The 17,660-nt window shown below is 38.5% G+C and overlaps 1 protein-coding gene across 1 annotated transcript; it reads right to left on the reverse strand.

The window, feature by feature from the left end:
- Window positions 1-411: 411 nt before the first annotated feature.
- On the reverse strand, window positions 412-11,556 carry LOC137788033 (calpain-1 catalytic subunit-like). Its single transcript, XM_068580836.1, has 21 exons — window positions 11,320-11,556; window positions 10,766-10,835; window positions 10,457-10,575; window positions 10,226-10,359; window positions 9,948-10,122; window positions 8,910-8,984; window positions 8,648-8,733; window positions 6,927-7,001; window positions 6,386-6,546; window positions 5,937-6,103; window positions 5,586-5,597; window positions 5,291-5,499; window positions 5,044-5,089; window positions 4,813-4,881; window positions 4,559-4,616; window positions 4,366-4,427; window positions 2,904-2,972; window positions 2,459-2,537; window positions 1,457-1,570; window positions 794-846; window positions 412-536 (listed from the first exon to the last, which is right to left on the reverse strand). The coding sequence occupies exons 1-21, from the start codon at window positions 11,554-11,556 to the stop codon at window positions 510-512; spliced, it is 2,097 nt and encodes a 698-aa protein (XP_068436937.1). The 3' UTR covers window positions 412-509.
- Between the last annotated feature and the right edge of the window lie 6,104 nt (window positions 11,557-17,660).

Genomic DNA, 17,660 nt, shown 5'->3' on the forward strand with positions numbered 1-17,660 from the left:
GTGTGGATTTATTTGTGCAGCACACTGTATTTCTTTGTGAATGGATCCGTAAATGCGTTTTTTTCAACATGGAGACATACCATTAGAAACACAACAGTCAGGGGATCATCAAAGTCAGTATTCTCCAGGCACCATGGATATATGTAACAAAAATCAAATCAAAATCCATGAAATTGTTGTGCTAATATTAATGGTGGACTGACAAATGTTAATGTAGCAAAAAAGGGGGGAAAAGCCCACTTTACAATCTAGAAAATGCAGTAACCCAGTAAATCAGAGAGAGGTCTTAAAAATGTGAAGGTTATATTTAAGACACGTTGATGCCTCTCACAGGTTGGGATTATAAAATACAGTCAAACTTTATCCCAGGGGAAATTGCATATACCACCAACATTAGCAGAGTTAGTTCCCTTTTATTTCATACCACGTAGAAAGCTAATTTGCAAAAGAACGTCTTATGTATTTATCTTCTTTCACATTATCTGCTGCAGTTCATCTTCTCTCTCAGATTAGGTGTACATCGAAAGGTACAGCCACTGCAAATTAAGGAGGAATAGATTATTATTGCACTGGTCAAACGCAAGATCATTTCATCACAGGAAATACATTTGAAGTCCAAGAATTACTTATTTTCTAGTACGACACATTTGGCAAATGATATGAAACATAGACTTCTTTTTCCAATACAATATGTTAATTTTTTCAACAAATCAACGTCAGTGCACATGTTAAAATGGTAAAAAAAAAAATAATTAAATGAGCAAAACAAAATCCTTCTGGTTTCTTTGCGTACCTCTGATTTGAGGAGAGTCAAATTCCTTCCATCGGACAACTGCTTGAAGATTTCTATTGAGAAAGACAAACAATTATATATTAGTGGGCGTCAAGACCACAGAAGGCAGTTTATGTTAACATCAACATGCTAACAAGCTTACAATATCAATATTTTCAGCACCTATAGTCCAGCAATTAAAACAAAAAAATCCCTTTAAACTACAAACATGAACCTCATGGTGGCGCTGTAGACATCCTCACAGTATCTCCATACTTTGTCTACTTTGTCTACGTTGTCTTCGTTCACATGACAATGAATGTAAATGTGGCCCAAACCCACCTGATACTTCACTCCTCAGGTGCAGATCCCTCACCTTTCAACTGCAATTTCTTGATTTGTTGAGCTGCCTTAATGCGAGGACAAGTCTAAACTATTTTGGGGTTTAAGTTGTTAGATGTTGCAGAGATTTAAATAGTTTCTTATTTGTGGTGCTTTTCTATTTGTTGTTGGGAGGGGGGACATTTTATTCTGCCGTTCTTTCTACACATCTACACATTCAAAATGAGCTAAAATGGTTTGCTGATCACACCGAAAAAAAGATACTCAAAGTAAAGGATAACATGTTGAGGAAATGTTGAATGTTGAATTTGGTGATGTCATCAGCTGCCCAAATGTACTTACGGTTCATGCTGTCGAAGCGAAGGACCAGACTGATGAAGCTCTCCAGCGTTATTTGTCCAGAGGCTCCGTAGCGCACGGCCATCAAATTCAGAATGTCATCGTTCATCCTCGTTCCTGACCAACATACAGAGGGCAAAAGTTGTATTTTATATTTGGGCATCAACAAATTATTGTTTTCATTAATGATTAATCTGAGGATTATTGTCCATGTCATGCAGCTGGGATACATGGTAGCTGGGTCAGTGCGATGAGAAACAGCTGTGCTTTTTCTACTACAAGTGAAAATACAAGTAAATACATTTTCATCATCAGTGTTGGTCAAACATGAAACAGAGGATTGCATTTTTGAAATACTTTTCAGTATTTATATTGTTGCCTAACATTCATGTACTTTAATTTCCCTTTAGGAGTCAGAAACTGTGAATATGGACACAACTCCTTCCCAAACTTTACTAATTCTTCTTTTAAGATTCCTGCTGTATTTCACAGCAAAATAAAATGTGATACCTTAAAATACATTTAATACATTGCAGCTCGAAGACTTACACCCTGTACAAAAAGTCTTTGCACCATCCTTATATAGATGTAACCAGCTGCACTGTGTGGGTTGTTGTGGCATGATTAGCATTAGTGATATAAATATATAACTTCTAGACTGTTGTGGTCACTAACTAGCACAGCTAAAGTAATGTGTTAAATGTTTTTGTTCATGCACAGCCAGTGCTAACATGCATGGAAGGCCATACATTATCATGATACCACTCTTTATGAACACTTATTATTGTGAAATGTGTGTATTCTTGGTTACTGTTGTTATGTGTGTGTACACATTACATTATCTGCCAACTGTTTGGTATAAAAGAAGAAGAAAAGAAACAGATTAAAGCTAAGCAAAAGGAACTATTTACATCGGCGAGAATTTAATTTGTAAGATTTAAGGAACAATCCCTTGATGGTTTTGTTCTGTCTGTCGTAGACAAATGGAAGTAGCTGATTGTCTACCTGAAGCCATGATGGCGTTCCTCAGCTCACTCAGGGACAGTGTTCCCGTCTGTGATACATCAGAACGGAAGAAAATGTCCTGGTGAAGGAGAAGACAGTTAGTCACGTGAAAGTCTGACCACTTCACAGCAAGAAAACAAAAAGCCTCTGAACTTTAACACAGGACACAGCCTAATGGTGCGTTAATACCACAACAGTTGCAAAGCGGAAAAGCAAAAACAGCAAATTTTCGCAAAGCTTTTTTCGCGACCATTCGCATCTGTGCATTGACTTTACATTTAATCAACTTGCGCAAATATCTTGCAACTCTTTTGGTGAACACGGCATACTGCTGCTTTGAGAGTTAAATGAGTCAGCTCATACAGTGACGTACGTAATTACTAAATGTCCAGTCATCTTTGTTTTATTATGAATTGATTAAACATTCACTTGGCCTTTTTTTTACCTTGTACATGGCGACCTTCTTCCACAGACGAACAAATTCTTCACCATTCAGTTTGCCGGTAATGGATGTCTGACCCAAAATTAAGATATTAAAGGCGCACTTGTTGTTTCATGTCTAAAGCTGACAGTTTCCATCTATTACACCAAAAGGGCAGGCAGGTTTGTGGGCCATCAGGGCCAGCTAAGCCTTCTCTGCTGGCCTCAAAAGAATCACAAAGTTATAGCTATTTTATAATTTCATTTGTTTTCACAAATACACAAATTACAAATTATCATTATTTTTCCCTATTAGCTTATATTCCTATATTCTCTCACAGCTCATGTCTTCCTCTGTTGCTCTGCTTCCAGCCTGCGGTGCTGCTTCTCCTGCAACTTTTTTAAAGAGAGTTTTTATCCAATCAGATTTCAGTTGGCCTGGAAGTACATCCGTATTAACATGCACTGTGATTGGTCAGTGGGCTTTTGTCAACAGAAAGCTAGCGAGCAGAACTCAGTATTAGTAAGAAGAGTTTAGGCAGAAACATAAGAGAGGTGCTGCAGTGTTTGAAGGAGACAAGGTTGAATGGAAGAATTTAGTGCACCGAAGGTGACAGGGCTCCCTTCCTATGTTAATTTATGTTTATTTATTTTATTATTATTTTTATTTTATTTTTCTCCCCTTTTATTAGAGGTTGAGGGGGGGGGGGGGGATAAGTGAATATCACTGGTTCACAAGTCAGGACAGTGGGTGGCGGTAATGCACCGTTTTGGATGCCAGCCTCCTCAAACCCAGAAAAGAAAAAAGAGGAAACATAAGAGAACGCCTTCCTCACAGAAGGTTACGAACATGTTTGACGGTGACGATCCCAATATCGACTGCCGCTGTAACATTTCCAGCCCTAAAACACATGGAAACTTATTCTAAAAATGCTACTGGGAGACTCGACTGTCATCACTAGTCCATGGCCATCGAGAAGGACCTGCTACTGGAACTGAAGCGCACCGATAAAAAGTACAACCGCGTCATTGAACTGTTTGTTAAGAAGGAGAAAAGGTTGGACTTTGTCTTTAAGTGAACAGTATTTGGCGAGTGAACTGCTTTTTGTGTTTTTACATCTGCAGTCGCGTTGTGTTAATCTGCCTGTGGTGTTGTTTTAATGTATAGTTAATATTGTTTCTTCTGATCGTGGCTCGTGCTCCTGAGTGTGCAGTTTTGTTGGATTGTTTTGTCATGTTTTGTTATAATAACTAAATGTGACTGGTTCTTATGAATTTGTTCTTATTGATGTGGACAACATGCATTTTCCGTTAATGAAGGCCGAGGTAGAAATGCGCGGCCCGCCACTGGTTTTGACATGTGCATTACATATGTGTCCAATGCTATTACATTGACTGTGAGAAATTCCTCCTCCAGCAAACTTGACAGCTGCGATGGAGAAAAGAACAGGACACCGATTCATAATGAACGTGACATGAGAGGATACGTCCATCAGAGCGACCATGCTGCGACAGGCATCAATGCTGAAGCCCCCAGATTTCAAGTCTCCTAAATGAAGAAGAAAAAAAAGAAATACAACAAGACACTTAATTTGCGATACAGCAGTATGATACAAGATTACTTGGTAATGTTGTTGGCTTATATGTTGCCCTATACGCTTAGAGTTTTACAGTCCAAACCTTTCAGGACGCGTTCATTCAGAAGCTTCTGCAGCAGCTCAGCGTCCACTTCTTCATACTGGAAATGAAAGGAAAACAAGGAAAGAGTCATATTTGGCTCACATTTGGTTGCTTCAAATATAGAACAATACAGTACAAACATTTTGGGATTAGGATCAATAACTCTTTAAGGTCTACATCAGCGGATAATGCATCAAGGCGAGCTGCTTATTTTACAGAAGAATGTTGAATTATTGCTTTAAGACACAAATTACCTTGTCTGAGTACTGACGGAACAAGGTTCTCTTCTTTTCATCGTCTTCGCTGTTCTCAAATTTCATGGGCTGCAAAAGATGAAGTGTTTTCAGCTCTACATGAATTACTGCGCTGTTTATTATGTTTGAGTCATATTCTATTGATGCAATCAACACAGTAACCAGCATGAAACACTACAGCGATACCAATATGATACCACCATTTTCTATATATTTAAAACTATTGCACACCTCTTCTTCTTCTTCATGTGCATGGTCATGGCCTCCAGAATTCTCACTAAGAGGAAAAAGAGAGAGACTTCAGGACATGACTTGAGTAGTATTAGATATTCCTTTTTTACATTTTAAATTGAAAGTTGGAATGAAGGAATGATGAAGTTATGAGTCTTGTTTTTTTTGTTTTTTTTAAATATGTGTGTGTTTGTCATATAGAGTAACTGTACAAGCTTTTTTAAAGATTAATTTGTGATGGACTTACTGGACGTGGGTCTCTGCCTTGGAGACGATGGTCAGGATGAAGGAGGCCGTCTCATTGGGCTTGAAGGTTGTCGGCACAATCAGGTATTCGCCAGGCTTCAGCATCAGCAACTCCATCACCTCGCGCCCATTCAGGTAGGTTTTTGTTTGGGCAACAGGTCTGTTCCTGCTGAAGAAAGAGGCTGAGAACTTCCCCCTCTGCGTCTTGAACTGTAACAGATACATGTTTTAGTTCATATCATAGCAGCATAATGTATTCTGTCATGTATTGTGTTTGGACTGAAAATGTTACTTACTTCTTCAGTCACCTGAGAAAAAAATCAGAAGAAAATAAAGTTTTTGTTAAGGACCAAAATGTGTGAATACTGGAGACTTGTAATAAGCTGCATTCAAAATGACTTAGAGAACAGATGTTTCATGAGGTTTTATTGCATCTTTATTGCCATAAGCCACACAAATGTAAATGATAACTTTCTGATTTAGCCCTGATATTCGTTTACAACAATGACACAGTGGTGACTGAGCCGACACAAGCTACATGTTCGCTTTAAGTTAATGTGAGTACTTTCAACAGTCACCTGCCATGTGTATGCATTATATATAGTAGTCGTCGCACTGTGAGAAGAACGATGAAGAGTAATATTTACCTCAAATACATAGAATCCAATGTGGAGGTTTTTGACCAGGCGTCTGTTTCTCTTGTCAGGCTTTTGCATGAGAGACACCAGCATGTTTTTCTCCACCTTTTTCGAAGAACATCCACTGAGTAATTCATCAATCTTGACACGATACTGAGGATTAGTGCAGAAACTGTCTAGAAGGCAAAGAGAGAAACATTTTAGCGTTCTACCATTTTGCTCAGTCGGAAGAATCTCTTAATCATTTTAAAAGAATTAAACCCAATTTGTCTATTTATCAATGACATTAACTGACAGAAATGATGGATGGATATAAAGAATTATGTAGCATTGTGTGTGGGTTTTTTTTAATTTTCAAGTTTTTCTCTCAATGACAATCTATATATTTTCATATTGCACGCTCCAGTCTCCATACTGCTTTTGAGGGGACAGTTTTGCACCAATTATCCTGGAGTTACCCAAATCATTCATGCATCCTCCAGCAGTTGTTCCTGCAACCCATCGGCCTTCATAGAAAGCGGTCTTCCAGTGGCATGAAGAGTTCTCATCAAGGAATTCAGGACACATGCAGCAGATGTCAAGATCTGAGTAAAACCTACAGAAGTCCTCCAGCGGCATCCTGTTGACATCAGGGATTCATTTAGATAACACAAAAAACAATCTCAAGTTATACTAAATTGCAATGTAAATGGGGATTACATTATATTGATTCTCTTGGCCACACATGTCCTTACATAAAAACAATATGATACACTTTAATCAGTATACTGTATGTACATACTTACACTGTACTTTTTATATGTAAAACTGTAGTTTCAAAGCACAAATTAGTTTTTAATTCCCTTTTAATTATAAAGTATAAGCCAAGTTTTATCATGTTAAGAAAACAAATAAAAAATGTGTCAGTTGCTGCTTTCTATTTGTTTAAGTATGTCAAAACATTTTGGACTTGGAATTTTAAGAATGTCTGTGGCCAAATTTAGATATTAACATACTTACCAAAACTCCCCATCATCCCTCTTTTTAAGGCACATCTCACGATCTTCAGGACTCACAGTATTCCATAACATCGACCTCGAGATGCAAGTTGTCAGGGAAGAAAGAGGAGAGACAATATTGTTTAAATGAGAACCAACTTTTCCAAAAGGGGCCACAATCTCAGGGCCAAAAGCACACGGGTGAGGACAGCTGGTGTAGACCAGATTCAACACTTGATCAAATCTTGGTGTAGTGCGATACATTTATAGGAGCAAAGGTATTTCAGCTTGTGTTTGAAAACCAGACATTTTTCTAAGTATAAAGCTGGTAAATATTGTAGAATTGAGTTTGAACAAAACAAAACAGATAAGGTCTAACGAAATTAAACTGTGAAGTTGTTAATTAATGGAAGATACAACATACATTGAAACATACCAGGCATTACTTGCCAGCGTATCACAGCCTATTCTATATTGATTCTTTAATTTTATTCCATCAATCAGCCTTTTAGGAGCTATGTATGTAAGTGCAGTGGTGGGCCTTCAAAGCCGGCTAAATCCAACGTATTAAGGGTTTAGTGAAATGTAACGGCAAATTTACATAAGTACTAAAACTTAATGGTTACTAAAATTCTTTTTCGTTACAGTATTGTAGCAAAGTTAAACAACCATATGGTTGCGGAGATAATTAAGGAAACGTTTAAAAAACTGTTCTATTTTTTGTTGTCCGAGAATAGGCACGGGGAGGCTTGGTGCCTCTTTGCTTACTTTTTTTTTACGTGTCCATTCTTCCATTGCACTGCATGTTTAATGTCACATTACTATGAACTGTGGGTAATTCCCTTAGGCAAAGTCGGTATCTAATGCTGACTTACGGAAAGGGTTCATAAAGGGCTCAAAATGACTGCCAGAGAGCCCTCGAGCACTCAATGATTTGACAATGGGAAACCCCTAAACCGTTCGGACTTCGCGGGAGCGAGCCTCAAAGTCCGTGAGTCCGTAACGGTGGAGATTGGCATTGAGCCATAGTATCCAAGCCATTATGACATTAAGTTGAAAAAGCTAACGGATATGCCGCTGGATAAATGTCATCAAGCTGCATTTCCAGTCCATCAAAACATGACCTGACAAGACCTAAAATTGTCATAACTTGAAGACGAGACAGCTGAAGATTTCTCATGGCGCGGTTCCAAACGCTGTTAGCAGGTTTTGCACTGGCACGCTATCATAAAACCACACATACCTGATGGGATTATGCTTCAAAATGTGCACAGCAAAAATCTAGTATAATGACTTGGATGAGACACCAGCACCAACTTTATACATCATTTTGCTGAGCTTGGACTAGTAATAATTTGTTTAAAGTTAAAAAGCTAAGATACTTTAAATATTGTTAATTTAGCTCATTTGAAAAGGAATGCCACTGTACTGTATGGATGTAGAATATCTGCCAAAAAGTGGTGCTTTTAACTGGCACAACCAGTTTAAAATAATGAGAAAGGTATTATCAGACAACTACAAAAAGGCTTCTCGTGATTCTGTGCAAAATGTCCTCAACCTCTTTACAAATGAATTACAAAACATGTTTCTACCACTGTACAGCTTATCATCATGAAGCAGAAACACATCCCAAAATGTACAATATTGTCAGTGAAAAATTGTTTCTGTGATCTATCTTCTGAGGTAGCAAATCAGAGGCTTTTCTCTGTGTGAAACAGTCACTGTACTCTGGCTCGTTCTTACGTATCACTCCAGTCTCCTTTCCACTCTCCTTCGCCCCAGGGGTTCCACAAACGCACCAGGTTTACCTGTTGCCCTTGGCTCAGCGTCTTACCGGCAATTACCAGAGAAAACACAATTGTTATTACACGATATAAAGTAGAGGCGAACGAAAGGACTTTATTACCCAAAAACTCTATGAATTAAAAACGTAAGCTTCAAGCTTAACATCCTGACTGCTAGAATTGGGTAAAATGTGTATATAGTGCATTTAAAACATGTTCACCGTCTTCACTCCCGTGACTGCGTAGGCATGGCCTTGGACGATTCCATTTGGTAGCACAGTGTTGGCAGATGTCTCCTACAAGATGTAGATATGTGTATGTTATCATTGCAGGTTGTCGTGTGCAACATACTTTTCCTGAACCATGAAATAAATGATCACAAAGTTGGCAACAGCAGCTAAATATCAAATATTATAAATGTAGCTAAGATTCTAAAATATATTAAACTCTTTTATAAGCATCAGCATGAGTAAGAGAGAAAACATCTTCTTGGTAGTTATTATATTAGACAGGCTCAATACAAAAGGGGATTTAAAGGCTCATCAATGCAACGTAAACAGTAATGCCACCTAAAAACATATTAGAGCATATTTTAAATCATGCAAGTCTCAGCCTGAAATGATGACTCATATTATGTTCCCTCCTTGGACATTAATGTTTTCCAATTTGCAAACTTTACCACAACAACGGTCACTTGAAGAACCTGTTTCTCTCACCGTTCATGAAAGGAGTGGCAACTATTATGAAATCATGCCAGTGCTCAATTCACAAAATTTAGCAGACCAGGCTTAAACCAGTGAGATTCTGAGGAGCCATTTGGGGGTCAGTTTGGACCATTAAAATCAACAATGACTGTGACCTCGAACAGCATGCATCTCTGCTTTCTTAGCACACTAAAGTGTTATGGTGGAATTTCCCTTTATTTTCCCTTATCATACTTGCCTTACAAATAATAATGCTAACCTTTGAAGCAGCAGGATGTCTCCCTCCCTATTGTGAGTCTGTACCTTTAAGGCATGCTCAGCACTGAGTATGTAAGTTACATAACAAGTAAAAACATTGGTAGCCAGAAAGGCCATGACATCGAACATCCATCTGTCAAACAGCAAAGATTGAGGCTGCTATTCTGCAATGCAACGCGTATTACCATGTACTCATGTACTTTGGCTCAGATCATCTCAGCCTTAGGATGTTTTCATGAAACGTGTCAGCACATCAAGAAGAACCAGCGTGGTTTTGTGTGGAACGTGGGTGCTTACCCCCTGCGGTGTACCACAGCCCATCAGTGACTTGGACTGGCCGGCTCTACACATCATTTCCCAGAGGTCTTTGGGAGGTTCTTTCAGATCAATACAGATGTGAACCCCACCGGTGAAGTCCACCAAAGCCTCAGCAGGGGTTCCCGCATTCATGTCCGAGTAGGAACCACACACCCTGAAAACAATTGGGAGTGAAATTACTTTCACAAATGCTCCAAAAAGGCCAATATCACGATGTGAAAAAGTATTTCATGACCCAAGCCATTGTTTTTTCATACTTGGCGTAGGCTTTCTCCAGCAAAGCAGGCCAGAACTCAGTCGGGTTTTTGGAATGAACGAAGATTAGATTGCCATCAATTGTTGGTAGCTTATCATCAATGACAACGTCCACCCATTTTCCAAATCTCCAGAACTGAGTGGTTGAGAAAGTCAAATGTATAGAGATTTATGTTAAAATGTGATATTTAGCAGAACCTACTTCTTGACCAACACTTCTCACAATGATTTACCCTGAAGTGGAAGATCCCACAGTAGTCCTCATCAAATCTTTGCTCAGGAGGAACAACTTGCTTAAGGATCACACTTTGGAAAGTCAGAGCTCCGATAGACGAGAGAATCCAGCAGTTTCCTGTGTGGAAAATGGTCATTGAGTTGGCAGGAAGGTAAGAGATTACAAACCATTGATAATAACAACAGAGTTAATGAATAAGGAACAAAGCACAATATCTTCTCTGCTCTCCTTAATTGTCTGTTCTTGTAAAATGACTTTGCCGGAACAACAATTTAAACATAATTATGAAATTAAGCAATTTTCTTACCAAGCATGCCTTGACCAAAATCAAACCTGGAGATCCCGTCCACTTCAAAACATGGATTTGAAACGATTTTCTTTAACAGAGAAATTGTTGACAACACTTGTTAAATGTCAGATTACTATACAACAATACACTACAGCATTGTAGTCAAAGACACACCTGTCTTTGACTACTGTATATAGCAATATTTCTCACATCAATACTGAACCAAATGATTTACTGATGGTGATATGAAAGGTTTGATAGTACTGCTTATATATATGTCTTTGACTACTGTATATAGCAATATTTCTCACATAAATACTGAACCAATTGATTTACTGATGGTGATATGAAAGGTTTGATAGTACTGCTTATATATATATATATATATATATATATATATATATATATATATATATATATATATATATATATATATGTAACTGAGAATCAACATCATACTTTTTGGCTCTGAGCAGCTTTCAATAATCTAATTTTGCATAAAATGTGAAACAGTTGCTCGCGCATGACACAAGCTGGCTAAACGTTTACAAGGATTTAAATGAAACACTCACTCTTGGTCGATTCCACGTCACTCGCATCAGATCAGAAGGACTCAGCACCCCTTCGCCGATGGACCTGCGGTCGGGGGGGAACATCTCGTCGATGTACCTCACCTGTCTGATTTGACAGTACTGTTTCAGCTGCTCGAAGTCTTGGTTGTTAAACCGCTCGGGGTTGGTAAAGGTCCCAAAACCATCTTTCATTTTGCGGGCATTCAAAATGCTCATGCACACACCAGGTGAAGCCATTGCTGCGGTGTTGGAACTCTGTTTAGAAAAAGGAGATCAAAAACAATTTTTCATGAAAAGGTTTACCTTGAGATTATTTATTTTTTTTAGACAGTTTGCTTTTTAGATTATGTGAAACTATAGACTGAGTTAACACATCCATCTTTCTAAATACCTGTTGGATTCCTCTTTTTCCTTCATAAATATGGTGACACAAACAGCAGATTCAACCACATAGTCATAACCAAGACACGGTATGGAAAAATATGCAAAGACACTCATTTGCATGCAAAGAAGCTTCAGTTTTAGGATTCATTCACTTGACAAAGCTGACACTTTGTGTTTGGAAGACGCTCTTGAAATAAAAATTCAATTAAGTTCTACATATAAAATGTATAATAGATTGGGGCCGTTATAAGCTTTTGAGGTCAAGGTACTATTTTCCTCAATATAACTGTATTCTTTTATTCTCTGCACATAATGATAATTTTATTCGTAGAGCGCATTTCACAGACAAAGAGGTCACAAAGTGCTGTACAGATAAAAAAAAACACAGTAAAACACACATTAAAGGATGGAGTGGCAAAAAAAACACATTAAAACAAATAAAAACAACTAAAAACAGATAAAAGCAGGTTGTAGGTATTTAAACCAACGCCAGCGTAAACAGGTAAGTCTTTAGTTATTTTTTAAGACATCACCGAATCAGCGAACCAAATTTGTACAGGTAAATTGTTCCAAAGCTTATGAGCTACTGCCTCAAAAGCTCGGTCACCACGAAAACGACCACAAAGCGAGTGTGTGGGACGGACAGAAGATTCAACTGGTTGGACCTGAGGTTGCGGGCTGTTGAATAAGGGCGAAGTAGTTGAGCCACATATGATGGAGTCTGACCGTGTAGCGCTCTGTACGTGAGGGTGAGGATTTTAAAGAGGATCCTTTGCTCGACGGGGGGCCAGTGAAGAGACCTGAGAGTGAGGGTGAGATGGGATTGTCTGTTTGTCCTCGTCAGTATTCTGGCAGCAGCATTCTGGATTATCTGCAACTGGTTTATTGCAGACGTTGCACTATTAAGATAATTACGCCTGTTTATGTTTAGGTGTTTATTTTCCACATATCTGTTTGCTTTTATTTTCACAATTTTTCACTGCGTGCAACTTAAACTTACCAGTCTATTTTTTTGGTTTGTATAATAAGTTGCTGGCTATCAAGACCCAACCAGAATTACATCACCCGTACCTTCATCCTTTGTCTTTTTTTTATATCTGCCTGTGAAAGACATTGCTGCTTATTTTGATGTGTTATAAAAATAAGTTTTATTAAAATCAACCACACAAATGTATATATATATATACATATGTTTTTAGATTAAACATGAGACAGATAGACAATAATCAAGCGTTAAGTATTCCAACGAAACAGAAAATAAGGATTTTCTACAAAACATGGTGTCTGTTGTCACATGCAAGAGCCAATCAGCTCTTTGACGGTGCGACAGCCAAGCGTTTCCCATCAGGCCCTGGGCCACGCTGCCGGTGGAGAGCAGCTGCGGCGCCCTGCTCTAAAAACTGCAGAATGTGGAGTTTGACTTCCTCGTGTCCTCGTGAATGGATGTCGCTGTGTCGTTTTAGTTACGGGGCGTGTAAGTGCTCGAGAACACTCAGAATTATTTGTGTTTTTGTCGATATCTAACATGTTGTTGTTGTAGACTTGGGAGTTATGATCACAGATCTGTTTAAGTATGCTCTCGTTGGGGGCGGCTGTCGCTCAGGGGGGTGAGTGCTGGTCCGCATGGTACCCGGTTCGATCCCCAGTCCCTCCATAGTTCACACGTTGAAGTGTCTCTGAGTAAGACACCCAGACCCTGGTTGCTCCCCGGGCTCCTTCATCAAGGATGGGTTAAATGCAGAGAAGAATTTCCCCAAGGGGATAATAAAGTGCATGTTTCTTTTATTTTTTCTTCTGTTCTTATATTTACAATAGGAAGGTCATATTTGTACAACTTTGTTGTTAAAATACTTTGTAATTGTACATAGTTAAGAACTGTTGTTGTTGCTGTTTACAGATTCTGAAGATACTCATGTTTCCAAAAACATGAGTGTGATTCATACACCACAAAATGAAATATTGTGCAGGAAATAGCCTACGTCTATTATAACTTTCCTGACGGGCAAACTTGTTGTCAAACCAGCCTTTGAAATAGGAATTTGTCACAAACTACATCCCATTCCTTTAAATTATAGATCACAACATTAACACAAGCTGTTTGTTTCACTGACTTCAGTTTCCCTTTACGGAAGCAAAAACAAACTATTTCTTTTGTCCTTTTCATCATCGTCTCCTGCTAGTACTGTTAGTCGTAGAAGTATGCTTCCCAAATAAAAAACAGGGAATCAATTTACACTTCAGGTCTTTACCATTCATTCATCTCTGTGTTTAAAGCAACCATATTTATTTGGATTAAAACACGAGATCAAGATTACCTGTGGATGCAGTCAAAAAATAAAAAGATATTTAAAACTGAGGCTTAAATTACCCATAGTCTACTTTACCCTGGACCACAAATATCAAAATGACCCATGAGAAGTAAAGAAGTGCAAGCAGCTAATACCGTTTTCAGTGTCTCAAAAGTAACATTGCCAATAACACAACAAGAAATTGGCCTTTTACTAGGACAATACCACAAGATGCAAAAGTGTAAATCGACCTGATTGAAGTGTTGTTCGCATATGAAGATCTAAATCTTACCTCTCAGCTGGAAAGGGACCTCTTTGAGTGTCTGTGGAAGTGCAAAGAAAAAAGAAGACAATCCAGTTTTTATGCCTGAGGCAACAGGTAACCTTCCCACAGCCTAGTGCATTATCCAGGCAGAAATGTAATGAGTGACAGTTAGACCAAAGACAGACAAAGAAAGGGGCTTAGAGACATACAAAAGCTGTCTCTACATGATTAGAGCCTATTCATGAAGAGTACAGCAAAGCATTTGACATTTGGTCAATGCACAAGTTCCAACTTGCCGAACCTGCGTGTCTTGAGAGGAGGAAACCTCTGCAGACACAAGGACAATATGCAAATTCTCTCTCAGATATCTTTATGGTGTGACGGTCATGGAGGTTACAGAATAGACAGTGTTTCGCTCGCCACAGTGTGAGGAAATCAATCCATGAAAGTTTTAGGCTAATACCATTCATTCATCCGTGTGCTTAAAGATATCACATTTATTTAGATCCATACACAACATTATGATTAAAAGCAAATGGACTTTTGATGAAGCAATGGTATTAACCACAAAGGTCAGAACATGAAACATGTTTTACTCGGTTACCTGTCTGTGGATGAGATGGATTGCATGACATCTAAAGGAGGAAGCACTGTACCATTTTGCTCTTGTTTGCCAGTCTAACTTTAACGATCATGGAGACGTATAACCTAGACATGAAAGAATGCAGGAACGTCCACATCCTTCGTTATGAAAGCGGAGGATGAGACTGATGAAACTCTCCTGGGTCAGATGTCCAGAGGAGGCGCCGTGAAGCAGCGCCATCCCACTGAGCATGTCATCTTTTATCCTCTTTCCTGTTCAACACACACACGGCCAGAGCTTTAGGGGAGTTTGGGAATTTAGGTTATTCTCCTAACATCCTGGTGTGATATCAAAACCCAAATTCCCACTTACACAATTGGCCACAAATGCACATCGGCATCAAAAATGCATGTTGATTTTTGTTTTAACTAAATGAGACTTGATTCTGTTGTCTGTTCTGGATTCTTTATCAAACTCAAGGTATTTACAAGGTCTTAACGCATATTTTACATTTATAAACAACTGATTGGAACAAAATGGTGGCTGATTTAACAAACAACTGCCGATTTCACATACAAAGTATCAGCTTGAACACGGCAAATTAAATACAAATCAGGTTTTAGAACGCTTTGTGCTTCCAATGTCATTCACGTCATTGAATATTTATTGCTCCAATCGACCATTAAACGATGATCAGGTCCTTCTGATTACTGGCAGCTCAAACAAGCCGAGAACACATTATGGTAAACTTGTAGAGCGATCAGGGCCTCACCAGCTCCTTGGGGCAAATCCAACTATGCATCGGCTGAGCGGTGGGACACATGTACAACAACAAGTTCCAACTCGGCTAACCCGTATGTCTGTAGGGGAGAAACTCTCTGCCAACACAGGAGGAATGTGCAAATTCTCCCCCACAGATATTCATATGATGAGATGTGTGTCATATTGCGGCACTATTTTTGTGATGTAACCTGGCCATGACTTAGACCGGCCTGGAAGTAGGATGAAGTTAAACTGTAATTCATTTCTGTCTTTTAAAATCCAATCCCCCTGCTTTTTTTCCGAGGCGGACCTCAAACTTTTTTTTTTTTTGCGTGTCATATTCATTTACTCATAACCAGTAACATATAGACTGATATTGATTGACAGCCTTTTTTAATTATTCATATTTTCGCGAAAAAACGGCGCAAGAGAAAAAAATCCGCTGCTGTAAGATCCTTCAAACGCTGCAGTTTCCGGCCTCCTGCTCTGTGTGTGTCTGTGTGCATGTGAAGGAGCTGACACGATGCAGTCTGTGTGCAGCTCCGCCTTTCAATTGAGATTTGTCAATTCAGGTCGACATTTTGTGTAAACTACCAATGAATACTCAGGAAATCCCTGAGGACACACCCGCCCACCTACGCTGTAAAAATATATAGACAACACACTATCCATCTAAAACCAGGTAAAAAAAAAGTTTTCTTTTAGTGACGACGGCTCTGCTTTGCTCCTCATGAGCATGTGCTGGGAAAGAGTACATAGTACACACATACATTCAGAGTACATAGTACACACATACATTCAGAGTACATAGTACACACACACATTCAGAGTACATAGCACACACATACATTCAGAGTACAAAGTACACACATACATTCAAAGTACATAGTACACATACATTCAGAGTACATAGTACACATACATACATACAGATTACATAGTACACATGCATACATACATACATACAGAGTACATAGTACACACACGTTCAGTGTACATAATACACACATACATAGAGAGTACATAGTACACATACATAGTACATACATAAATAGAGAGTACATAGTACACATACATACAGAGTACATACTACACATACATACAGAGTACATAGTACACACATACATAGAGAGGACATAGTACATAGTACACATACATAGTACATACATAAATAGAGAGTACATAGTACACATACATACAGAGTGCATAGTACACACATACAGAGAGTACATAGTACACATACATGCAGAGTACATAGTACACACGTACATACAGAGTAGTACACACATACATACAGAGTACAGAGTACACACATACATCTCTGAGATGTTAGATGTAACACATGATGTATATCACATATGCAAGTGCCTTTAAAGTGTGTATTCAAGAAATTGTGTAAACTTTGCGAAAAAAGGCCTGAGACCCTGAAGGGTTAAGGCAGGTGAGCCAGGAAGATGTCCTTCTATGGATGAGAAGTTGAGCCAGAATCTCTCATTCTATTTTTAGACGTACAGGTAAAATCCTCAGATTGCACCCTGTCCTGTATTCATCCACAAGAGGGCAGAGGTGCAACACAAATATATGGACATCCGAGAGGGAGAAGTTGGATCAGGTTGTGTACACTTTGCATTATATTATTTTGTGTTACTAACATAACAGAACACTGCTAAACATCTGGACACAAAAACAAACAGTTTGTTTCCACAGGTGATCACTCTGAACAAGTCACATATGTCAGGAGCAATACCGGTGCAATAACTCTGCGCATATATATATATATATATATATATATATATATATATATATATATATATATATATATAAATGTGTTTAGCACTGGATAAATTTGAGCTACATTTGATTACGCATACTAATGAGTAGAATGTTTTTATATATATATATATATATATATATATATATATATATATACATTTGAATATATACATATTACATTTGACATAGAAGTTCCTTCAACTAAGCAAGGGAGCGTTAACCGAACCAGTTAGTAGCCCGTGTTGGTGGACGGGCTCCTTTAACAGCGATTAATCGCAGTTAATTG

Source organism: Clinocottus analis, unplaced genomic scaffold (assembly GCF_023055335.1).
Source record: "Clinocottus analis isolate CAN_PGR_092001 unplaced genomic scaffold, fCliAna1.0.p SCAF_17, whole genome shotgun sequence".
Taxonomy (NCBI): Eukaryota; Metazoa; Chordata; class Actinopteri; order Perciformes; family Cottidae; genus Clinocottus; species Clinocottus analis.

Bases quoted from the DNA above. Each gene is read 5' to 3' on its own strand.
- LOC137788033 (XM_068580836.1), bottom strand. From the start codon at position 11,556: ATGGCTTCACCTGGTGTGTGCATGAGCATTTTGAATGCCCGCAAAATG. The intron at 4,882-5,043 runs GTGTGCAATAGT...CATCTTTTGCAG, and splicing joins CACATGAAGAAGAAGAAGAG to CCCATGAAATTTGAGAACAG. The intron at 4,428-4,558 runs GTTTGGACTGTA...TTCTTCATTTAG, and splicing joins GAATGAACGCGTCCTGAAAG to GAGACTTGAAATCTGGGGGC.